This window comes from Euprymna scolopes, chromosome 4 (assembly GCF_053919585.1).
Source record: "Euprymna scolopes isolate OS-2025 chromosome 4, ASM5391958v1, whole genome shotgun sequence".
In the NCBI taxonomy this organism is placed as follows: Eukaryota; Metazoa; Mollusca; class Cephalopoda; order Sepiida; family Sepiolidae; genus Euprymna; species Euprymna scolopes.
Window position 1 is genome coordinate 125,520,748 of NC_136485.1, and position 27,338 is coordinate 125,548,085.

General features: G+C 33.8%; 1 protein-coding gene across 5 annotated transcripts in view; it reads left to right on the forward strand.

Annotated features, from left to right (window-relative positions):
• LOC145269279 (tumor protein 63-like) overlaps positions 1–27,338 on the forward strand; it is a 524,598-nt gene that overhangs the window by 328,603 nt on the left and 168,657 nt on the right. Inside the window, exon 1 of one of the 5 annotated variants that reach the window (XM_080124987.1) lies at positions 12,260–12,870. The exons of 3 other annotated variants lie outside the window; for them this stretch is intronic. Coding sequence is in view for 1 of the 2 variants with exons in the window: in XM_080124980.1 (XP_079981106.1) it covers positions 12,803–12,870 (68 nt within the window). In the remaining variant the exon portion in view is untranslated. Of the gene's footprint in view, positions 1–12,259; positions 12,871–27,338 lie in introns of those variants that run through there. One more of the 5 variants, XM_080124980.1, reaches the window with a different exon arrangement.

Here is a 27,338-nt window from a genome sequence, read left to right on the forward strand (position 1 = left end):
AGGAAACCGTGAAAAATGTTTGTCGAGCTCAAATTTTTTTTTTTTTAATTCGGTATGAAGTGTTTTCTGCCGAGTCTGACGAGGGGTCTCGTCATTGTTGTTTGGAGTAGTTATTCCTGTCAGTAGTAGTTCACTTGTTTTTCTTTGTTGAGAAGTTCGTTTTTTTCTTTATCAAATAAAACGCGCGTCTCGCTCAAAACAATTAATTTCAAAAGGGTAGGGTCACCATGCTTGTTCGTTTCACGCCTCGTCATGGTCGCCAGTTTGTTGTGAGACTTGTGGCATAGGAGGGAATGCGTGTTCCTCTCGCGTTCGGGTGTCACCAAATTTGTAGTGGATTGGTGGATATTATATATATATCCCCCAGTCGTACAAAATATGAGAAATGATTTGAATTGGGAAGGAAATATGAATTGCTTTGAGGAAGGAATGAACAACACGTTTACTTGAATTAAACGAACTAGAATTTATTTCGTGAAGAAACACGTGAAAGAAAAGGGTACAACACGTGTTCATGTCCGCGTTCGTCTCTCGCTGTTTACTGGTGAGGAGGAAAGTCTGTTGTCATTGAGAGAGAAAGAGAGAAAGTCAATCCAGGCCATGGAGATAGAAAATGTATAAGGTGTACATACTGTCTGTTAGTTCGTGCCCCATACATAGTAGCAGGGGACGTGAGGCATGCGCCTCCCTTTCGGGAGGCGGCTGGTTAGCCGAACCTCTTAGCTCAAGAGCTGGTCCGAAAAAAGGCTGGAAACAGCTAGTCTCTTGCTTTTATAATTGTTTCCGGTGGTCTTTTGCGTATGTGTGGATTTCCTTTGAAAGGGAAGTGACGTCGTCCATCTGTGTGTACATATGCGTACGTTAGCGCGCGCGCGCGCGCGTGTGTGTGTGTGTGTGTGTACACGTGAATGTGAGTGTATGTACACAAACGTGAATATATGTGCGTGTGTGGACGTGCACGCATATGTTTGTGTGCGCGTATGTATGTGTAAAGTAATATAGCTTGAGATGTGAACGCGTGTTTTTGTGTGAGACTAGAAAAGGCTCCCACAGGGATATGATTTTTAATTTTTTTCTGGCAGTTTTTGTTTATTTAAATAACCTCACCATTAAGTAATTCAGTTAATGTCTGTATGTGCTATTATTATGTCAAATCAATAATTTGTTAAAAAATCTAATATTGCACTTGTTTTCATGTAGACATTTTGGCTAGTGATTAGACGATTTCAATATTTTTCCTGATTCTGCTACAATTACTGACTCTGTTCTAGATTTCTAATTCCAAAAAATCTTTGAATACTTATAAAGCTGTTGTTTTTTTTTATTTATTTTTTTTTTATTTTACAATTACTGTGAAAACCCATGTAATATAGGCAGAGATTTTCGCAAATGTAAATGTATACTTTGGAGGATGATCTATAGATTTTAGTTTTACTTATAGTTTAAAAATCAATAAATATTAATCATTTTATCATTGGTAAAAGCAATGAAAAATTGAATTTTTAAACAAAAACAAAAAAACAAAAAAAATCTAAAAGAATCGTTTTGGGCATAAAAAAAATAGGCAATTAATTGTCCCAATACTAATTTTGACACTAGCTTATTTCTTTTGCTCAATAGTTTGTCTATCCTTGAATGATACGATCGTGTTTGTTTTTTGTTTCTTTTTGTTTTTTTGTTGTTGTTGTTGTTGTTGTTGTTGTTGTTGTTTTTTTCAGCCAAACAAAGGATGCATGTTTTAGCAGTTTCCCTGTACAATACTGCTTTTTAAGAATGAATGTTATTTCATTCTATTATTTTCAACTTTGCTTCTTTAAATATATTTTATGATGTTGAGTTCTCATATATTTAATTTCTAAAAGTCATGTTCTGATAAAGTATATCTATATTTAAATTCTATAGAACCTGTATACATTTCTCAGTTTTTTTTTTTTATCTCTGCCATTTATATACTTTATTCATTACAAAATCCATTTATAGAATATATGAATTTTATTCTAAAATTACATTCTTTTGGTGCGTTTCTTTCATCATTATTTACATGATATCTTCTTTTTATTTTTCGTCTTTTTCATGCATCAATAGCTAATTTTTTAGTTTATTGTAAATATTAAATGTAGCCTATCTGTTTAGGGGCTTTTTTTTTGTGTATGTGAGGTTTATAAATCTATTATGATACTAAAAGTGAGTTAATCCACGTTTGTTTCCTGTGTATATTAATAACGCAAAGTACATGTTAAGATATTCATCAATTGGTAGACTGGGTTATGTTTGAAAAATAAATACTTCCTTTGTAATTGTTATAATTATCCGTAATTTGCAATTAACTCACCAAATGACCCGTTTCTTACTAATTTTCTGTCTATCATTTTCTCCCCTTCTCACTGTTGTTTGACTCCTCATTATTATGCATATACTATCATTCTCGCTTCCATTTCTTGCTCTAAATCTGTGTTTACGTGAATTATCATTATATATATATATATATATATATATATATATATATATATATATATATATATATATATATACATATAAAGTTTTTAAATTTTATGTACGTAAAAAAATTATAAAAAAAATAAACACCTGTCATGTCAAAAGAGGTGACGTAATGCAGGCATTTGCGTGCAAAGGAGGAAACTCTACCACTTGAATAAATGAATTAGGCAACTTCCACATGCTGCTATCACTAAGTACAAATGTGTGTGTGTGTCATTAAGGCTAGGACAACAGCATATTATTTTCATTGTTTTGACTCTCAAGTGCGTATCCATTGATATCTTATATGCTTTTATATAGAGTGATGTGGTTTTCACTGGATTAACAGTATGTAACTGTGTCGGATATATACTCGAGAGTCAAAACAATGAAAAGAATATTTTGTTCTCATAGCTCTAGTTATCATTTCAAAACCAGAAGATGTATTTAATTCACACTCGTAATATTTCATTCATATTTTTTATGAAACTTTTTATGAAATCCGTCTTACACATGTTCCGTTGAACAGCAGAAGCCCATTAAACAACTCACCATGTATATTTCTCGGAAAACAGTTGGAAAACATGTTTTTATATGTGTGTGTGTGTGTGTGTGTGTGTGTGTGTGTGTGTGTGTGTGTGTGTGTGTGTGTGTGTGTGTGTGTGTGTGTGTGTGTGTGTGCGTGTGTGTATAGATGTATATAGAGAGATATATTTTCAAGATAACTGGAGTTATCCACCCCTACATTAATTTTGTGACAACACAGAGCGAGACAGACTAGCATTTTGGATTTTTTAGTACAAAAAAAAGTTGTTTGTGAATAATGCTATAAGCCTGATTTTATCCATTTCTTTATTGTTATTTTTGTTTTGGCTAAGCCAGAGGTTGGATATTTGTGGTCATCTTTCCTTCCAGTTGTGGGATTCGTTCCCAAGCTTAACTGATATTTAAGAAATATAAGACTATAGAGTCGCACTTCTTTCTGACATATATCACTGAATGAGATATGATATATATTATGTCTTTTGGTCTACGTATTAATCTTTATAAAATTCGTTTTTTTTTTGTTTGTTTTTTCAAATGAACAATAGTCGCAAGAATTCAAAAAGTGCGATGCATTTTTGAAATGGAATAAGTCTTTATTTCTTTTTAATATCAATATTATGTATAAACTTTTGTTGTAAATGTAGCGTCAAATAGCTAGCCAATATAAAATAATGGCTATGGCTCGTTTGAAAAGCAAACAAAAACATTTTTTCAGGTCCTAATTGCTCCACATTTTTTTTTTAATCATATGTTTCGTTTGAAGAAAAAAAAACTATTTTTCGGTGTGACAAATCCACCAAATGTGTTCAAGTACATGAATGGCATTTCTTTAAACCAATCATCCTGGGGAAGTCTTAAAATAAAGATGAAAGGTTGATGCATTTTTATTTCCATGGAGAAAAGCAAAATCATTTATAAATACATTAACGTTTCATATATATATATATATATATATATATATATATATATATATATATATATATATATATATATATATATATATATACTAGCAAGGTGCTCGGTATTGTCCGGTCATAAAATATGCTTACGTATGATATTTTGATTAATACAGATTTTGTATTTATTATTATACTGGCTGTACCCGCCCAGCCACGCGTTGCCGTGGCCGAGTCTGGTTGACACAAGTATTAGATTGATTTGTATTGAATAGACACATGCACACACGCACACACACACTCACCTGCACACATACACAACCAAAGGCACACTAACATAGAAAAAACACACACACAGACACGCGCACACACGTGCGTGCGCACTGCACACACACATACTTTGCAAATAGTCAGGAATAGACAGTTTAAAGGCTTCAAAATCACACATAAGTAGATTTTGAATTATATGAACTGTCAATGTCTGGTTCTGATTAAATGTTAGAGTCAAGCAATGTCACTGTGTAAGTTTTCGGCAAAAAAGCACGCACGACACCACCCGTCCCCCCCCCCTGGGAGGGGCGTTACTTACGGAAAAACGGTAAATTAAACTGCAGAAGCACCTGTTAAATGTTGCACAAGTTTTATAATTGATAACCCCCCCTCAAAAAAATAAAAAACGAAAAATAAAAATGTTTTTGTAAACCGCTCGTGAAAACTTAATTTTTTTTTAGATCAATTAAAAAGCATCAAAAACTACGTAACACAGAAAAATGAACCACATTTTTGGGTTTTTTAAAACTTTCTTGTTATTTCAAATGTCTGCTACAAAATTCTTCCGCGATGTGACAAGTCACCTTACTACGCGCGTCCATGCGCGAATGCCTGCATCATGTAAGAATAGCATAAACAATGGCGGTGAGTTGGCACAAAGTAGTGCGAGGGTTAAGGGGTTAATAATACCATGCAAACGGTAAATTTGCGACGGGTTTGAATATCAGATTCGTTGTCAGCGACTCCGAAAACTCCCCAAAAGATCAAATTTTATTGGTCGGTGTTCTGTTGTAGTTAAAGTAAACATTTACTGTTTTTATTTAGCGTAAAAAAAGAAAGACTTTTAGTCAAATACTCAGCAATAGACAGTTTAAAGGCTTCCAAATCATATATAAAGTGATTTTTGAAGTAAATAAACTGTTAATTTCTCGTTCATCCAAATGCTGATATCGGCTATATTAATCGCTTATTCCGTTTTATTTCTTTATTCGCTTAATCCATTGTATTTTTTTTAATTTATTTAGCGCAGAAAAAGAAAGACTTTTAGTCAAATATTCAGGAATAGACAGTTTAAAGGCTTCCCAAGCGTACATAGGGTTTTCTTTTTTTTTTTTTTTTTTTTTTTTTTTGCAATAACTAAACTGCCAGTTGACATCTTACCATTTGTAGGGCTCACGGCGGAGTACCAATTTGTAGGTGTTGTTGCTCTGAGGTAGGAGTTACCAATTGTGGGTACTGACCGTGGAGTCACTAACTTGTAAGGGGGTGAGTGAGTCGGTGTTCACCAATTCATAATCGCAATCTATCAATTTTTAGAACCGAGATTGCAGGTGCAGAAATCTCTTAAAGTCGAAAGTAGTAGGGTATAAACGGGACCGTTAAAGGTAAATCTAATGAGATCGCCGATTAACCAAATTTTTATTAAACCTTTGATAAAAATTCAATATAGTGTAATGGAATAATAAAAAGGTATTTGCAGGTTCTCTTCCAATTTTCGGATTTTAATCATGTCAAATCAGACTTCAATTCCTTTTGACGGATTGATTGTTGCTATTTCTTCTGATGAGTTAAGAGCATAATAGATTCACTGATTGATATAATAATTAAGTGATGTATTTTGCGCTATGAAACAGATACTGTCAAGAATTGTATAAGTACACTGAATTAAAGGAATAAATTATAAGATGGTCAACATCATAAATTTTGGAATATAACTTTTGTCATTTATTCTCCATATTGCTCTGTAATTGAACATATATATATATATATATATATATATATATATATATATATATATATATATATATATACTAGCATGGGTGCCCGACCTTGCCCGGGTGTTTGGAGGTGCATGTCCAAAGAACCTATATCTAAAATTTCAAGTGTTTAGACCCAAAATTGTCGGAGGAGTTTGGTCGAGTTCTCAAAGGTCAAATCGCTGAACTTTGACTCCTTAACAGCCAAATTTCTGACCGAAAACTGATCACATCGATTTTCCCAAATCTCAGTATGTTGTATATAAAATTTCGAGTCTGTAGACTAAAAATTGGCAGAGTTTTTGCATAGGGAAATGTACATAGACAGAAACACAGACAGGCAGACAGACATGTTCACTTTAATAGATATATAGATAGATAGACTAGAATTCCAGCCCGGTGTTGCCCGGGTGTTTGGATGTGTATGTTGAGCAAAAAAAAAAAAAGTGGTAGTAGGAAGGCAGGCTCGAACCCGTACCGCAAAGGAGGAAAAGAACGGGGAAAAAAACCTGACGTCTTTACAGTTACGACCACCGCCAAACCAGAAGTGACTTATGTTAACATTTAAGCTAGACATTCGAAAGGAGAGAATAACTTTCAAATATATCGGCGAAAAAAGCGACCCCCCCCTGTAACAAAGTGCCTAGTTGAATGTAAAGATATGTTATTAGCCAATTTTTCGATATTTGTCATATGAAAGGTCGACCTTTAAAACTATACTGATCTTGTGAAAAGCCGTCGCCTCTGTCGAAAGTGTTGGGCAGACATGCAAACATACATACATGCATACATTTATATATTGGTAACTAAAAAATTTTGACACAAACCGATTAAAAAGCTTGCCCTATCTCTGAACACCCTTTATGTCAAATTTCAAATGTTTAGACCAGAAATTGTCTGAGTAATTTGGAAGAGACCACAGAGGTCAATTTTTTTTTTTTAATTATGACCCCTATTATGACCCCTTAAAATTTATTGTTTTGGGCTCTAATCAAGTTATTAAGTTAGATCCATGTCCAAGGAACGTACATCTAAAATTTCCAGTGTTTAGACTCAAAATTGTCGGAGGAGTTTGGTAGAGTTCTCAAAGGTCAAATCGTTGAACTTTGACCCCTTAACAGCCAAATTTCTGACCGAAAACCGATCCCAAAGATTTTCTTAAATCTCAGTACCCTTATATCAAATTTCGAGTTTGTAAACTAAAAATTGTCAGAGTTATTGCATAGGGAAATGTACACACACAAACACACAGACACGTTCACTTTTATAGATATATAGATATACTAGCAACGGTGCCCGGCGTTGCCCGGGATTTGGAGGTGTATATTGAGCAAAAAAAAAAAAAAAAAAGAGTGGTCAATTTTTTTAACTTTGACCCCTATTATGACCCCTTAAAATTTATTACTTTGGGCTCAACTCAAGTTATTAAGTTAGATCCATGTCCAAGGAACCTATATCTAAGATTTCAAGTGTTTATACCCAAAATTGTTGGAGGAGTTTGGTAGAGTCCTCAAAGGTCAAATCGTTGAACTTTGACCCCTTTAACAGCCAAATTTCTGACCGAAAACCGATCACATCGATTTTCGCAAATCTCAGTACACTGTATATCAAATTTCGAGTCTGTAGACTAAAAATTGACAGAGTTATTGCGTAGGGAAATGTACACAGACAGACAGACACGTTCACTTTTATAGATATACTAGCATTTCAACCCGGCGTTACCCGGGTGTTTGGAGTTGTATGTTGAGCAAAAAAAAAGCGGTTAATTTTTTTTAACTTTGATCCCTATTATAACCCCTTAAAATTTGTTGTTTTGCGCTCAACTCAAGTTATTAAGTTAGATACATGTCCAGGGAATCTATATCTAAAATTTCAAGTGTGTAGACCCAAAATTGTTGGAGGAGTTGGGTAGAGTTCTCAAAGGTCAAATCGTTGAACTTTGACCCCTTAACAGCCAAATTTCTGGCCGGAAACTGATCACATAGATTTTCCTAAATCTCAGTACGCTGCATATCAAATTTTGAGTCTGTAGACTTAAAATCGACAGAGTTATTGCGTAGGGAAATGTATACTGACAGACAGATACACGGACACACAGACACGTTCACTTTATATATCATTCAAATACAGTAGTGTTTGAATATATAGTCATGGCAGCTTTAGTCATTTAGAACTGCTTTAAAGCTTCACCGCTCACTCATATTTCGACCAAATTTCAAACAATTATTACAGTTTACAGATTACCTTCTCAGCTATAGTGCGAAAAAAAATGTTCAATTTTTGTTCAGTCATAATGAATTTTCTTTACATATTTCATAAAAATATGTAAAGAGATGAGCGACGCTTTTTGTGACTGGTTTCGATAGCAACAATGTCGCGTCAGCGACTACTGTTGCTACTAATTTACTGCTGTCTCGAAAAGAGAAGTAACTAGTAAAACAGAGAATGAAAGCAGTAAAAGGAGATAATTGAGGGGTTTTTATTGAAAGCAGACGAGTGTCGTACATTGTTATTACATATGTGTTTATGAGGGGCAAAAAATAAGACTGAAATTAAACAAAGAACAAGTAAATTTATTGGAAGCTTGGAAAAATCCTGGATTACAATAGAAAAATGCGAGCATAAAAAACTAATATCGTTAAGCTTAAAGATGGAAAAGTAAAGGACTAGTTGTTAAAACTGGAAAAGAAAAGGACATGATATTCTAGTAAAAAAATATAATAAATTTATAACTTAAAATATTGAAGCATTAAGAATTATTTTTTTTATTCAATTTATAACATTATCTAATCAATTCTTAATGCTTCAATATTTTAAGTTATAAATTTATTATATTTTTTACTAGAATATCTTGTCCTTTTCTTTTCCAGTTTTAACAACTAGTCCTTTACTTTTCCATGTTCAAGCTTAACCATATATATATATATATATATATATATACATATATATACACACATTTTCAATTTGTATTTAAATTGAAAATGTAACTTGCTCTACTTCGATATTGAGCACTCTTGTATTAACCTCGTTATATTTCATTTTACTTTTGAAAAAAATATATATATATGTGTGTGTGTGTGTGTGTGTGTGTAAATTCGTATTTCTGTCTGCTTGTTTGTTCACAAGTTGATTAATATATACAAAAATCCATTACTTTATCATATTATTCATTCCTATATATACTATGATTATTGCAAAATATAAGATTAAAGAGGTGACGTCATTTGCGTATTACATTAAGGAAAATCGACTTTATTAAGTAGCGGTGTATTAGTTATTGTTTATAGTGAGATAATTATTTTAAGTGTTCAGTTTAAGTTTATTATTTAAATTTGAGATACTTGTACAGTTTAGTCAAGACATTAAAAAATGAAAATACCGAAAAAAGTTTAAATTGTATGTATCCGTTATGGAACGAAGTTCTCCGAAAAAGAATTTCACTTAATTTCATCAAATAGTTTTTTTTGTGTTTTTTTTTTTTCAGCGAAAAAACAATTTGTTATGATACCGAGCAAAATGTTCGATTTTTAGGAAGAAAAGCTAGTATTAAAGATGGGGATGGGGTGTCAGCGCTTTAACTGGAGTTATCTCCCTTTGGCATTTCTAAAATTTAAACAATTTTTTTAATCCAAAATGGCTGCCTTCAACGCGCTCTCATAAAAAACGTGTTTTCCGCTGTAAAAAAAAAAACAAAAAAAAAAAACTACTTGATGAAATTAAGTGAAATTTTTTTCGGAGAACTTCGTTCCATAACGGATATATACGATTTAAACTTTTTTTCGATATTTTCATTTTTTTTAATGTCTTGACTAAACTGTAAAAGTACCAAATTTGATTTATATTGATAACATATTTAATTTAATTTTTTTTTTACTGACATTGATTCTTTTTATGAATGGTTTGAGTTATTTCCCTTGGGCACGAACGTTGTTCTTTTTGTTTTTGTTGTCTTTTTCGGCGGATATTAAAACTAAAAACTTCAAGCATTATTAGTTTAAATAAAATAATTTCTGTGATTTCGTAATTAACGTTGTGGTCCAGTGAATTTTTATTTTAAAATAAACAAACAATTCAATTCAACCACGATTCTTTATTTAAAACTAAAACAAAAAAAAACTTTCATTTACGTTTTTTAACCAGTTCTTCTTTTTTCACATTTTTTTAACATCGTCACTAATTTTTTTTTCTTTTAATAACACAGTAAGTCATAACTCATCATTTTTATAACATAAACATTCGGTTAACACAAATTCTATTTTGGTATTTTTTGAAACTGAATTATTTAGTTTGTTTTCGTTGCAACAGAGTGTAAAAACGATTCTTTCTAGACTGAGGTAGCATAAAAGAAATTCGCTTAAACTGGAATATAATCATAAAAAGGTGCTCAATATCCGGAGAATATCTTCTCTTCGTATCCCTTCTGCCGAAATATCTAGTGGAGAGTTTGTCACGTACTTCTTTTTTCGGCGGGGGGGGGTGTTACATTTTCGAGTTTTCATTCGTTCTTTTATTTTTGAGATTTTTGTTGGGTAACGATGGAGTTGACATATAATAATGAAAAGCTGTTCAATATTCTTAGTATAGTAGGTGTGGCGAAACCGAACTTCATGTCGACCTTGGCAACGCTGAGTATCCATGCTAGTATATATATATATATATATATATATATAGGTACATAATTTTATAACACTTTTGAAGAACACCGAACGTAGTGTAATAATTAATTGCTGAAGGTTTAGTTTATATATATATATATATATATATATATATATATATATATATATATATATATATATATATATATATATATATATATATATTAGTTTAAACATAAACCATTAAAAAGAAACTTTCGAAAAGACCAAAATACACTTCTTAAGTATATTTCTCCTAAGAATAAATTAGATAAAGAGGATAAATTAGTGGTGAGGCAGAAAAACCCCTATATATTAACCTATTTATTACAATGCCAAATTTGCACTGACGGATAGTACACGGATGAAACTTTCTCGGTTTTATACAGAGCGCGCTCGAGGCTGTATACATTAATTTGCGCCAACCATCTCTGTGTAAGCAAAGAGAGTATACCCATAATTTAGAACTGATGGGTATGCGCTGAAATTGTTTCTCTTCTTTTCTTCTTTTTTCTCCTATTCCCTATACAATTTTTTTTTTTTTTTTTTTTTTTTTTACCCTCGCTATTAATTTATGGTCTTTGGACCACGTTTTTAAACGATGTTTTCTCCCCCACTGCCAACGTTAATCTTGAAAAGGGTTGGCTGAAAGATGTCTTGATAGGGTTTTTTTTCTGCCCCACCCCTTACTTATCCTCTTTATCTAATTTATGCTTAGGAGAAATATGCTTTAGAAGTGTATTTTGGTCTTTTGGAAAGTTTATTTTTAATGGTTTATGTTTAAACTATAAAAAACAAAACAAAACAAAAAAACTAAACCCTCAGCAATTAATTATGACACTACGTTCGGCGTCCTTTAAAAGTGATATACATATATAATATATATATATATATATATATATATATATATATATATATATATATATTGTGTGTGTGTGTGTGTGTATATGTGTATTGGGGTGGAGAGGGCTCCCGTAAGCCGTGGTGAAGGCAACCTTTCTAGGAGAAGCAAATCTCTGATTTAAAAAACCATAAAGCGGAAGACCATTACCTGCATTAAGCTGGTCTGCAGTTTAATTTGTTGCTGGCTATCTTGCTCTTGCTTGTTGCTGGATCTCAACATTTTGAACCGAGAGAGAGACTTAGCTGTCGTACAAAGCTAAGACTCTGTAACATCATATTTGTATAGATACTCCCTCAGCCATTTGGGCTCATGGATTTTAAATGTCTGAGGGAGTGGCACTCGTCTGACAAGACGTTGCAATCATCATATATATATACACCCTCGTAACCAAATTGAATATGGAAATGCTCATATCTTTGGTTCTATGGAACGAAACTACATGAAAATTTGCAGGCTTTTTGAAGATTATAATACTATTTTATGGTTAAAATTTTGAAAGTTGGTAAAAAAGAGCCTATATTTTCAAACCAATAAAATATGGCCAAATTTGCTTACGTTTGTATATATAGTGTCCTGCAAGCCAGCTTCAGTTTTGCTGCTTATGTTGTCTTTCCTGTGGCCTTGCCAGGCCACTAATATATATGTACCTTAAAAGGACACATTAAAATCTTAAACACAATCCCATATATTAATGAACGGATTGTTTACGTACGTAAAGTACTAAAAGTACGTAAAACAACACATGCACATACATACACATGCAAATAGAAAATTTAAAAAATAATTCTGTATCACCAGATTAAAAAGGGAGACAGTGGTTGCGATTTTAATCCTGTAGACGACCGGAACAGTCATAGAGCGTAGAAAATAAAAGGTTAAGGTAGCAAGACTGGTGTGGCTGCTACGACTATAAACAGGGTCCAAGAAGAGAAAGCTTTTTAAAAAAATAAATAAATGCTAACACACAGCTATCCGCTCCTCTCTTTTTAGCACGCGTGTCTCGCGGATTTGTACCTGGACATTGGTTGGCCGCTGATCGTCGTAAAGCTAAACCTGATCAACAGGTGGTCGATACAACTCATTGGGTCCAATGGCAGTGCCGAGAAAGGACAGCTTAAAGGGGACCTAGCTGAAATAGCAGTTTTAAAAGGAACTACAAGAGGAAGTAGTAGTTGTTATTAAGTTTGCGGCTTTGTGGAATTATTATAAAAAGAGAGAGAAAAAAAAAAAAAAAAAACGCCAGCAGTTCGTTTCTTCAAAAAAAAAAAAAAAAAAAAAAAAAAAAAAAAAAAAAAACTACGTTGGATTCTCAACCCGATGTTTATATTCGTACATAGTACTTGGATTTTTAAAAAATATTCAATTTGCAAAACACACCGATTCAAGTTAGTATTTTATTTTTTTTATATATTTTTTTTAGTTCTTTTTAATGCACAGTGTAAAGACTACTGTCAACATTAACACAACACATGCATTATGATTGCTACGTTTGATATTTAAAACGTGCTTTCTTTTCTTTTTTTCTTTTTTTTTCGGACTTTAATGGTAAGAAACCTCATACAGCCACTTGTGTGTGTGTGTGTGTGTGTGTGTGTGTGTGTGTGTGTTCTTCGTGTCAACATAACTCCAATAATCTTGCATTTGTTTATTTGTATTTACTGTTAATTAACTGAAATAGAAAATGGGTTAAATTACAGTATAGTTAAAGCCCCTTTTACGTGTTAAGAATGGGTTTCTAAATAATATTATTTAGTCATTCTTAGCACGCCGAAATGCCTTTATTGATATACGGTGCTTGTACAAAAAAAAAAAAAAAAAAAAAAAGCGACAGATCAAACCACGGAAATAAATCGTGAACCGAGGGAGTTTTTTTAATTAAATTGTTAGGTGAAAGTTAAAAACTCATTCTTAATGAGATTTTTTTTTGGGGGGGGTGAAAGTACAGAATAGTTACAAAACATCCTCCCCTCCCCATGTTTAGAACGGGTTGGTAAATATGTAGTTTAGCGGCATAAATTATTTGACCGACAAAAAATTATAAAAACTATTTTATATAAAACACATTAACAAAGACTGAAATAAAACAAACATTTCACTTTTATTTTTTCCATTTTTTTTTTTTTATTATTATTAGACTAAATGTACGACATTCGAGGCCGACGTTTTGCTTTTAAAATTTGGCCTTTCTAAGGTTTGACAGATTAGCATTTTAAAGCCAAATCTGGCCTTTTTACGCTATTTCATGACAAATCAATATGGAAGCCAAAAACATGGTTCCATGAAAGAGCATAAAAAGGGCCAAATTTGGCCATAAAATGACAAATCTGTAAAATATTAGAAAGGCCAAATTTAAAAAATATGACAGCCTCGAATGTCGTACATTTAGTCTAATAAAAGAACGATGAAAAAATCATTTATTTTATATAAAACAAAAAGGCTGAAATATAACTAGAAAAAATGATTTGTTTTTCCATCATTTTTATTAGAATAAATGTGACATTCGATGCCGCTGTGCTTTTAAAATTTGGCCTTTCTAAGGTGTAACAGATTGGCCTTTTTTTTTTTTTTTTAGCGTAAAAAAAAAAAATGCCAAATTTGGCCTTAAAAAGGCTGATCTGAAACCTTAAAAAGGCCAAATTTATAAGCAATACAGCGACAGCGGCCTCAAATAAATAAATAAAAAATGAAAAAAAATAAAACTATAAAAATGAAATTTTGGTACTTCTATCGCCGAAACTGGAGACTCCATTTTATTTCGCGCACTTGCTGTTAAAATCCAAGGGAGAAATCAGTATTTTAAACTATGACCGAAGTATGAAATAAATAACAAAAAAATAAACTGGAGAACGATTGCTTCCGAAAAGAATAAATTAACCTAAAATTAAATGAAAAACTTTCCCGTTTTCATAAATTAAATCGAAACATTTCCAATTAAACAACTATGTTCTCTCACTTTATTTAATAGTTCTTTCAGGAAGTTTATCTAGTTAATTTTTTTTTTTTTTTTTTTTTTAATTCTAACTTCGGCCATAGTTTAAAATACCGATTTCTCCCTCTGATTCTAATCGACAGGTGCTCGAAATAAAATGGCGTCTCCAGTTTCAGCGATGAAGTGTAGAAGCACCGAAAATTTTTTTTCTGGTTTTATTTCAGCCTCTGCGTTTTATATAAAAATAATTTATAAAAATTATTTTTGTCTGTCAAATTTACGCCGCTAAACTACAGATTTGGCGAATATGTCCTTTCAGCGCGGTAAAGTACCAATAACAGCAGTAGCACAGCACTTAAATAAAATTTGAATAATTTGCAGTTCTGTTTTCGTAAATTGGGGGGGGGGGGCGTTTCGACACTATTAGGACGAAATTTCAGAAATCATAATACTGAATTTCACATGAAAACAATGGTATCTGTATTTTTCGTATTATTAAGATGATTATATCTAAAAATTAAGAAAATCGCTAGGTAGAAAATTATTTATTAAAGAAAATTTAAAAAAAATACAATTTGAAAACAATCACAAGTTCACAAGGGAGGTAATTTTCCGTTTCGATTTAAAAAAGATGGCCGCAATTTTTCATTTGCTAACACAATTAAAGATTTTTTTTCTTTAAGAATTCAGTAATATTCAGGTAATTTTGACTGCATAATTTGGAAGCTACCATTTGTAAAAAAAAAAAAAAGTTGAAACCATTGTTTTGTTTTTTTCATCTGAAAACTCCATTTATCGACAACAAAATTTCGTCCCAGTTCTGTAGAAGCGCCATTTTTGGTAAATATTCAGATACGTTACAACAGAACATCGACCACTCTAATTTTTTTTTTTTTTTTTTTTTTTTTTAGAGATAATCGAGGTCGCTGACAACGAATCCGATACTCAAACCGGGGGGCAAATTTACTGTCTGCATGGTATTAACCCCTGAACCCACGAACTACTTTCCGCCATTTTACAGTTTCCGTTTACGCTACGCGCGTGCGCGGCAGCATAAAAGACGGCTTGCTTCACCTAGCAAACTGCCTTTTCACATGGCGTACCAATCTTCCGTGGAAAATTTAAAATTAGCTGAAAAAGAAATAAAAAAAAAAAGGAAAGCACACCAAGTTGTGTGTGTGTGGGGGGGTATTTATTTATTTTTTGGTGCAAGTCTATAAATGGTCCACAAGTAATCTTTTTTACGTAAAATTCTTCATATCTTGGAAAGTACTTGTTTGCTGGAATTTTAAATGTTATTTTCGTTTTCAACAACCTCAAAAACTTATAAATGTCTTAATTTTCCAAGTTATTTTTCTAGTGTGGAAAGTCGATTGTCTGCCCCTTTCTGGTCTTATATTCTCAACATTGTCAATAGGTATCGCTAGCAGTGTGTATCATTCGAAAACCAGATGGTGGGAAGTTTTTCTTCGATAAAATGTCTCATAATATTTGATTTTCTTAAAAAAAAAAAAAAAAAAAAAACTACTTGATCGATTTACGTGATTTTTCGAATATGACATTTTCATGCAGTGACAAGTACGTACATTATAAAGATTTTTTTTTTCAGATTTTTATAGTAAAAAAGATTACTTGTGGACCATTTATAGACTTGCACCAAAAAAATAAATAACTTACATCCCCCCCCCCCAACTTGGTGTGCTTTTCTTTTCTTGCTGTATTTCTTTTTCAGCTAATTTTAAATTTTCCACTGAAGATGTACGCCAGGTGAGAAGGCAGTTTGCTAGGTGAAGCAAGCCGTCGTTTATTCTGCCGTGCGCACGCGCGTACGCGCGTAGCATAAACGGAAGCTGTAAAATGGCGGAAAGTAGTTCGTGGGTTCAGGGGTTAATACCATGCAAACGGTCAATTTGCCCCCGGTTTGAGTATCAGATTTGTTGTCAGCGACATCGATTATCGCTAAAAAAAACAAATTAGAGTGGTCGGTGTTCTGTTGTAACCTATTTGAATATTTATCCCATTCTCCCCCCCCCCCTTTTTTTTGTTTATAAATAAAACAGCGAATGCGCACCCTCTTATTTTTTTTTACAAAAATTTTCGGCTTTTTGCAAATTTGTTCAGAGGATTATTTTCGATTATAAGTGAGGGTGCGCATTATACACGTCCGCTTAAAAAAATTAAATAATGAACAATAAACTAAAAGTAATCCAAAATGTTTTCTAAAATGAGCAATTTGAGTTATGACCCCTGTTTCTGCAAGCTTATTTTTTTAAAAATCGATCTGTCGCCTTTCTTTGTAACAAGCATCGACTCCCTATACTTTCACAAAAAATGTGATATTTATGCAGAATAGAGACCGCGTCGGCGTCCGCATATTCCAGGTGGATTACGTAAGCCGTCGGAAGGTACCGAACCGGAACCGTAAGAAAATTTATTTTTCCGCAAAATCGCTTGCCAATTTTTAAGGTGCCTAGTCAATTTTATTGACTATTGTAAATTAAATATTTTATTTTAAAATTAGAAAAATCTAGTTGATCTCATTAAATCAATGAGCAAAAACATTGAAAATCCAACGGTTGATCCGTGACTCCAACAAAACCATTTAATAAAAAAAATATTCTGTTTTCTAATATTGTTTTAATTTTATTACTCAATATTGTTCCATTTTAATTTTAAAATTCTTTTACAATAATTATTTCAATATCCAATCAAATTACATCCTTACAGTGTACCCACAAATGTAATCCAGTATTTTCCTCATATTTTTGTTAGTTTAATCTGCAAGTGGGCTCAAAGTTACTTGTGCAGTTTACGAACCGTGCGGAAATGTTATTCAGAAAGTCATTCTTAACTTGGAAATGGGGGAGGTAACTATTCTAAGCTTTCACCTAACATTGTAATAAACAAATCAGCTGTTGCGATTTCATTAGCTAAGCGTGCCGAGACACCTTCCGACTGTTTACGTAACCTGCCTGGAATATAACGACACTGAGTAATAAAACGAAAATGTTAAAATCTTGTGTTTTTTTTGTTTTTTTTTTCTTAATAATTTAATTACAAAATTGAATCCACCAAAACGCATTTTCTATGTAAATCAGTCAACTATTTTAATCTTTTCTTACTAGTTGAATAAAAAAAAAATTGGTACTTGTAGTTTAATCAAGACATTAAAAAAAAATGAATGTCGGCTCTTTAAACTGAGTTATCTCCCCGTGGCGTTCTAAAAATTGAAACAAAATTTTTTTGAAATTCAAAGATATTTTCCTTCAACGTGCTGTCATAAAAACGTTTTTTCCGCTGTAAAAAAAAAATTGATAAAATTAAGTGAATTTTTTTTTTTTTTTTTTTTTTTTTTTTTTTTCGGTGATCTTCAGTTCAAAACGGATACATACAATAACCCCCCCTTTTTTCTTTTTTTTTTTCTCGACATTTTCATTTTTTTAATGTCTTCATTAATTAAATTGTACAAGTACCAAAAAATTAATTGCTTCGTGGCCCTTGGAAAATTGAAAAGAATCTGGAAGCATTTATTTTGTCCAAGAGTTTGAAATTCTTAGCAAATGTAATCAACGATTTCAATTATTTTCAATTTCAAAAAGATTCAAAGTTTGGAAAATTGTTACATCCAATAAATTTCTAAAACATTATTTTTACAAATTTAGTTATAGTAACATTGTGGATAACTGTCAAAAAAAAAAAAAGCATCGAGAAGATTCCAGTTCAAACAAAAGTCAGTTCTGGAAATGGCCGTAGCAATTTGCAATTTTAAAGCCACGAAAAAAAAAAGTTTATGAATATATGAAAGGTTATGCTTCTTGTGTGTGTGATGTTTCCTCTTGATAAAGTAAAGCCGGAGGGAAACCCTAAATTAAATATAAGACTAGAAAGTAGGGTAAAATCCCTTCAAAGCGTATTGAGGTTATATGAGAAAATAAAGCTGTGTACGCATTAAAAATGTTTCTCTTCTGTTTATGTTATACATTAGTCGCACTTGTAAACAAAAACCTTTGAGTGGGAACAAATAAATTCGGTGAAATTGTAGGGTAGAAATAATAGATATTAAATTCCTCTACTTAATGTCAAGATGCACAGTTTCAATTCGACTCGAAGGTAGATTGAATAGCTCAACTGGAGATCTTGTATGTCTCGTAACGTTGGATTTCTGACAGTTGAGACATTCCTTGCAATATTGTCTTATCTTATTCATTCCAGGCCAATAAAATCTTGATTTTGATCAATTTTAATGATGATTTTGTTCTTCTTGATGACTTGGGTACGAAAGGACAAGGGTATGGCATTGAAACGTCACATAAGAGTTCTGAATCTGGAGAAAATTTGTAGGACTTAAGTTTATCAGAATAATCTTTATTTTCATCATGAGCTGCTTGCTGTTCCACCATGGCAGGGAGATCAAAGACGTCTACAGAAACTGCATTGGCAGGATGAGACAAGCAACAATATTTTCACTTCCTTACATATATATAATATAATTAGAGACACATTCTGTAATTACAGACAAATAATGTTGTTGTTTGTCAGATTTCATGGGCGTTGATTTCTTACAGGCTGACACCAAAGGTTTGTGATCTGTAAATAACTATACCTGTCTGCCTTCAATTTGTGACTTGAAATGAAGTTCGGCCAGATAAGCGGCTATTAATTCACGATCAAACGTAGAAAACTTCCTTTGACTGTCATTCAATTTCTTAGAGAAGGAACCTATGGGAATAGGCTCCTCTTTTACAATCTAATGCAAACAAGCACCAACAGCAAAATTAGAGCTGTCAGTCACTAAATGATAATTGGTAACACTTGAGATAGGATGGGGAAGGGCAATTATGTTAGCTAAAATTTCTTTAATTTCAGTAAAAGATTTTCTTTCAGCTTCACTAAATTTAAATGATTTGTCTTTAGGATGTGACATTTATATCGACGATTTGTTGATAATGTCTGAATCAGAAACTTCTCATATAGAAGATTTAAAATGTGTTTTCCAAATTCTCAAAGAGAATAATCTAAAATTATCCCTTAATAAATGTGAATTTTTCAAGTCTTCTTTGAACTATTTAGGATTCCACATTGGCCCAGAAGGACTGAAACCTACTGCAGAAAAAATAGCAGAAATTAATAATTTCCCTGAACCTAATGAATCAGCATCGTTGCAAAGATTTCTTGGAATGATAAATTTTTATAGAAAATTAATAAATCTAGCCACGACACGCGTTCGCAATTCGTTCATATTATGATCTACACGGTATATAAGAAGTTCTAAGTGATAGTAACCCACTTCCCAAGAAGCCCGGTGAAAAAAGCCTTTCTTGGTCATACAAAAACTCACTTGCCTGTTTTATCTTATATATATATATATATATATAGACTAGTGAGGGGTGCCTGGCATTGCCCGGGTGTTTGGAGGTGTGTGTGTTTAGGAGGAGGTCACAAAAAAAAAAAAACGATGTTAAATTTCTTTAAATAATCGGAAAAACAAACAAAAAAACTGCTTGGCGTCGCCTGTGCTGCAAAAGGAAAAAAAATCTTGGTAGGTAGGTAGGATGGAACCTTAAGGTGAAGGTGGAAAAAAATCCTGACATGTGACCCACTCACCCACTCACCCACCACGGCAGAGAAAAGAAAAAATGTGCGATTTTAATGATAATGAGGTCAAACATATCTCGCAGTTACCTTTCGCTGTGAGGCTGTTTTTTTTTTTTTTCTTTCTCCAACTTTGGCTGTTTGTTTTCCCAAGGTGTTGGGGAGGGGGGGGAATCAGCTTCATATAAAAGGGGAGTGTCTCAATGAATAGCAATTGTCTGATACAAGAGGTCCCCCCCCCCGCATTGATCAACTTTATTGCGAGTGCCAGGGAAGGATCGGATGCTACAGATTCAGTTTCGCTTTTAGACTGAAAAGCGAAACAAAGACAGGGTAAGTAAAAAAAAAAAAAAAAAAAAAAAAAAAAACTCGAAAATAGCATGTAAAAGTCTGCTAAATTAAAGATAGACGTGACCTCCATTCATAACTCGTAGATATTATGATTTAGACAGTATATAAAAAGAATGAGCTACCAACCCGAGAACCACCTCGAAAAAAGCCTTTACCGGACATACACAAAAAGTGCACACACACATTTTCCCTTTTATATATATAGACTAGTAGGGGTGCCCAGCGTTGCTCGGGTGTTTGTAAGTGTGTCTGTGTGTGTGTGTGTGTGTGTGTGTGTGTTGGTGAGGGGTAGACCAAAAAACAAACCCTGGTGTTTGGAGGTGTAAAAGAAAAAAAACATTTTGGTAGAAAGGTAGGTTTGAACCTGAAGCATTGACATGAAGGTGGAAAAGAAAGGGGAAAAAACATTACATCTAACCTACTCGGCCACAAGGGGAGAGGGAGTGAAAACTGTTTTAATTTAAGGCTTATAAAGTGACAGGTGCGCAAATTAAATGATAATGAGGTCAAACATATTCAGCAGTTAAGATTTGTTGCGAGGCAGTTTTTCTTTCCCCAACTTTGGCTGTTTGTTTACCCAAGATAAAAAATGGGGGTGTCCATTTGAAAAGCAATTGTCTGATATGACGGTTTTTGCCGCATTGATCAAAGACTGAAACTAAACAAAAAACAAGCGAATTTACTGCAAGTCTGGAAAAATCATGGATTACAGTAGAAAAATGCAAGCATGAAAAGTAATATGGTTAAGCATAAACATGGAAAAGAAAAAGGACAAGATATTCTAGTAAAAAATATAAAAACTTATAACTTGAAATATAGCAGCATTAAGAGTTTTTTTTTTTTGTTTTTTTAATTCAATTTATAACATCATATAATCAGTTCTTAATGCTGCAATATTTTAAGTTATAAATTTATTATATTTTTTACTAGAATATCTTGTCCTTTTCTTTTTCATGCTCGCATTTTTCTAATGTATATGGGCGTGGCTCAGGAATAAATGAGAGAGGAAAGTTGTATGTTTTGGTTTTGATTCTAGCTGATGGCACCCAAGTCATATATATATATATATATATATATACTAGCAAAAGTACTCGTCGTTGACTGGGTTCAAAAACAGCCTACAGAAGATGGACTCTGATTTAGGAAAGTATGATAGGTTATGAAAAGGAAGGGTTGTAAATAGATAGCTTCGAATTTGGGGGTATCAAAACCAAAGCAAAATATGATGAAAGTAAAATGAAAATCGATAAACCCCATAATTTATTATACCATACCTGGTCACACTGAAACACTTATCACAATATTCTATGGATCTATATTAAAAAACCTTGTAAAACTTTGTGATATATTTCCATTCTATGGAGGTCAGGCGCGAACGAACACCCCATAATTTCATTATACCATATTCAAACTGAAACATAATTATCAAAGTATACTTACGCAGATAGATATGAAAAGTCTTTATTAAAGTTTGTGCCTATTTCCATTCTATGGAGGCCAGGCGCAAATACAGACCCCCACAATTTTATTATACCATCCCTATTTAAGTTAAAACATACTTCTCAAAGTATTATTATGTACATCTATATCAAAAACACTTGTAAACGTTTGTTCTTTTTAATTTTTAAATTTTTTATTTTCATACTTTGTGGACCAGGCGAGTATGCAGACCCCACAATTTTAATGAATCATCATTATGCCAGATCAAACATACCCATTCCTGTGTCTTGATACATCTTCTATTATATGTGATCAGTTTTCTATAATAGTCAACCTATATAGGAACCTATTTGTGACCAAACCCACACACAGACGTTCAGCTTTATATATATATATATATATGTAAGTGTGTGTATGTATATATGTGTGTGTGTGTGTGTGTATGTATGCGTGTGATTTGTTCTCACTACTATATATTAGGTTCAAAATAATGAAAAAATAATTGATAGAGAATTTTCTCTATAATAATAAATACGTAATCTGCTTGAATTTAAATATCATATTTAAGCGTATCTTACGACTGGGCAACGCCGAGCGGCCTAATAGTATATTATATAAATTGTTCATATATGTTCTGTTGATATATTTTAAACATAGATAATTTAAACCTACGTCACTTCTGGTTTGGCGATGGGCGCAACAGCAAACACATCACTTTTTTTTTCCACATTCTTTTCCTCCTTCGCGGTACAGGTTCAAGCCTACTTGCCTACTACCATTTTTTTTCTTGCTCAACACACACCTCCAAACACCCGGGCAACGCCGGAAACCCAGGTTAGTCTATAATATAAATCTCACCTGTCTGTTTTAATGTATGTATGTATGTCTGCCTGCCTAAAATTTTTGACAGAGGCGATGGATTTTCACGAGATAACTATCGTTTTGAAGCCGACCCTTCGGACAACAAATATGGAAAAATTGGCTAAAAACACATTAATTCCTTCACCCTCAACTAGGCACTTTTTTACGAGGAGGGGTCGCTTTTTTCGCTAATATTTTCAAAAGTCATCCCCTCTTTTCGATTGACTAGCTTTAATTTAAACCTTCGCCACTTCTAGTTTAGTGATGGACGCAACGACAAAGACGTCACGTTTTTTTTTTCTTTTCACATTCTTTTCCTCCTTTACGTACAGGTTCAAGCCTGCCTGCCTACTACCACTTTTTTTTTTTTTTTCTCATCAGGCCTCTCCAAACACCCGGGCAATACGGGGCACCCAGGCTAGTATTACATTAAAGGAATTTTGTGAGTTCGTTTCCTATGGACTCAAAAACGGCTGGGTCAATTTTTATGAAATTGCACACAGATACTTTATGTGCCTGGCAGTGTTCTTAGATAGGTTTTGTACCGGAATGTCTTCAATAAGTATCGATAATCAGAATAATCCAATGAAAGAAGGAGCAGGCAACTATGACCAAAGTTAACACCTTACACAGCCTAACATCACAAGTGCATTTGAGAAGTTATATTACCACACAAGCCGAAAAGGCTTGACATATCAATAGTAGGTTCTTTGATATGATAGGGACGTGTTAGAAATGGATGTTTCTGTTTAAAGCACAATTTCACAATGATATTTGACTTTTTCATTTGAAACTTAAATTCAAGCCATTATCACCGCACAACCAGGAATGCCAGGCATATAAAATCAACAGTAGGTTCTTTGATATAACAAGGGCGTGTTCAAAATGAATGTTTCTGTTTTAGTGCACAATTGAAGCATGATGCTTGACTTTCATTTTAAAATATTAATGCAAGCCATTATGCAAATTAACAGGTTTTCTACAGTGCAATATAGACTACAATATATTGAGCTTAGTCACTGCGAGAGGCATATGAAGCTTCCTTCAGGTGCACTGTGATGGGGTCCTTAATTAGAGCAGGCAATCAATCGATTTGATTGAAAACTGGTCTATTTCATTGATTTTGATGACAATAAAAATATGGGAGTGTGAAACATTCATTAATCATTCGATCCCGGACAACGTCAGGTCACCCTGCTAGTATTATATAGATATATAAATATGTGTATGCATTGCTATGGCATAATCACATTGATAGACCAGTTCACCAAAGTTAAACAACGTTGAGCTTGGTCAGTACAAAAATGGGTAACCATTTGGGAATACAAGGTGCTGTATGTGCTCTCCGCTTTTCTTGGTATTGTTTTGTCCTGGTCGTCTCCTTGCTACAGGAAGCAAGTGGCGGTTAAGGAGAGGTGTTGCTGAAAATCGTGCAACCCTTGCTTCATAATGACAGGCACAGCAATCCTTGCCGGATGTATCCACCATGATTGATTGATTGTGCATCGATATGTGTATATTTGTGTGTGCTTGGAAAAGGAGCAACATCACCAACTGTATGCTATAGTCAAAGTATCGGCAGTAATCTATATATTAATACGATAGCGTGTTATTTTGTGTATCACGCTCACATCTTTTTTCTTCCGAGTGACTGTAGTTTAATTGTTATGACCTTCCATTTCTTATAATAAATAAGTTTGCCAAGAATTCTTCATAAGTTTTGGTTTCAGTTATAGCTGAAGGAACTCAAGTTACATATATATGCATTTTTTTTTTTTTTCATAAGTTTTGGTTTCGGTTTTGATTAAAGCTGATGCACCCAAGTCACACGGATATTTTTTTAATTTTTGAAATTACTTTATAATATAGATTCAGAATCGATAGAAAAAATGACTATAATATTTACAAAATCTAATTTAAATAATATTTAAGCATATTTTACGACTGGGCTACGCTGGGCGTCCCTCCTAGCTTAGATAAATGCTTTCACAGTTTTAACAAAAGAGCTACAATATCAGGGCATCTCCATTTACGCTGAACATACACAGAATGCCAACATCAATATATTACATATTGGCCTGAGTGCCCGGTGTTCTCCAGGTGTTTGGAGGTGTGTGTTGAGCGAAAAAAAGAATGGTAGTAGGCAGACAAGCTCAAACCTGTACTGCAAAGAAGGAAAAGAATGTGAAAAAAAAAAAAGTGACATCTTTGCTGTTGCACCCATCGCCAAACCGGAAATGATGAATGTTTAAATTAAGACTAGTCAATCGAAAAGAGGGAATGACTTGCGAAAATATCGGCGAAAAAATCGACTCCTGTCTGTAGAAATGTGCCCAGTTGAGGGTAAAGAAATTAATATTTTTAGCCAATTTTTCGATATTTGTCGTCCAAAGGGTTGAATTCAAAATGATACCAATCTCATGAAAATTTGTCACCTTTGTCAAACGTTTTAGGCAGGCATACATACATACATTTAAACAAACGGGCGAGATTTATATTATAGATGAAAGAGTCCACTATGGAATTTCCACAGATCCCACTAGATGTGCATGATGTGAATATGTATGTTGACGTGTGTGTGTGTGTGTGTACGTTCATGTATGTGCAATGAACAAGCAAACTACAAATTTGATGGAAGGAAGTCAGATAAATATTAAATGTTCTTACAAACTAAATCATGCATTGATGAGAGTTTTTGCGTATGTTGATTCACTTGTTAGATTTCCAGCATTATTCATAGCCTTCTATACATTGGATTACTGATTGACAAATAAATGTAAAGCAATTATTTTGTGTATTCCCACTACTATTCTCAACTTTGACGTTATCCTCATAACATTTTAGCCGGTGTAACCTCCGACTTTCTTCAGATGTACAAGGGGCGTGCAATAAGTAATGCCCCTAACCCACTTCCCATACCAGTAGAGCAACGAAACTTGGCACAGTTATTAGTCTTTCTCTACATAGGAACCATCCTGATTTATGCATTTCTCCCATCGTTTGATGCAGCTCTGGGGACTGTTTTTTTGGTCCTCCAACCACGACGTGACTTCAGAAATCAAGGCTGCATCATCTGGGAAACGCTTTTCTTTCAAAAACAACTTCATGGCTGGGAAGAGGTGAAAGTGAGAGGGTGCAAGGTCAGGAGAGTAGGGAGGATTTCATTACCACATGCCCGTGCTTCTGATCTGGCGACATGCGAGTTGTGGACCGGAGCGTTGTCCTGCAGGAGGAGGGTACCTTTGCTGATCTTGCCCCGCCTCTTGATTTTGATAACTTCCCTTAATTTCCTCAAAAGTGAAGCATAATAGGCTCCTGTAATTGTGGTACCCTTTGCCAGGAAATCTGTCATCATTAGTCCATCCTGGTCCCAGAAGACTGTGAGCATGACCTTGCCAGCGGAGGGCTGCACCCTTGCCTTCTTTGGAGGTGATGAGTCCAAGTGCATTGACTGGGCTTTGGTGTCTTGATCATAGTAATGAACCCAGGTTTCACCCTGTATAATCAGGCTTTTGAAAAACTTTGACTCATCTTCTTGGCACATCTCCAAATTCATCCTCGAGCACTCAACGCGTTCTCGCTTCTGATATGGTGTGAGCAACCTGGGAATCAATCTGGCAGACACCTTATGCATATGCAAATGGTCATGAATGATAGTTTCCACCGACCCTGTACTAATCTTGACATCTTGGGCTATTTGGCGAATAGTAATGCGCCGATGTTCCAAAATGGCAGCCTCAACTTGACGGACAGATGCCTCATCAATGGCAGAAGGGGAGGGGCGACCATGTGTGAGAGCTGTTTCCACAGATTTCCGTCCATGTTTGAATTCACGATGCCAGCGTTTTACAAGGTCATATGATGGGGCATTATCACCATAATTTTCTTTCATTTCATCAAAAGTCTCCTGTGGTGTGCATCCTTTCGAATACAAAAACCGAATCACTGCTCGACATTCAACAGGCTCCATTTCACACCTGACTTAGTTCAAACACCTGTAAAACAGAAACCACAATAAGTTCAGAGCTGTAATTTGCCACATAACCCGTAGAGATATAAATCATTGCACATGCAAAATTTCAGCTTGATCAGACAACTGAAAGTGGGTCAGGGGCATTACTTATTGCACGCCCATTGTATCTTGTCGAACTCTGGAATCTGCACAGAATTCTTAATTGAACTCACAGGGATAGCATACTCTTGTTCCATCAGTAGTAAGAATATACATCTAGAAACCAAGAATAGGTTTAAGGCTTCCAAAATTCTAACTAAAATTGTCTGCAAGGACCCGTAGCATAACGGATAAAGTACCAGGTGAACTCTGTTCTAATCGAGCCTCTTCTGAAAGGCGACAGGAAGACTTCACTATCCATGACGGTAACCTGTCAGCATGTGGACTTGCCTTCAATACCATTACGACAGACTTTCTTCCAAATAAGAATATGAACTCTGTTAGCCTTTAAACTTACTCTTACCTTTATTTTTATGTAAGGAATTTCAAATAACTTTCATTTGTCATGGACAGCCAGTACCATTTTTCTTAGCTAGACTCCTGGACTTATAATAAACTTTTTTTTTTTTTTTTTTTTTTCTTAGATTGGAGTCACCATTTATTACACCTGGAGGCCACTCGAGGATAAGGGTTATAAAACGTACAGTATCAATGAGATAATACCATAG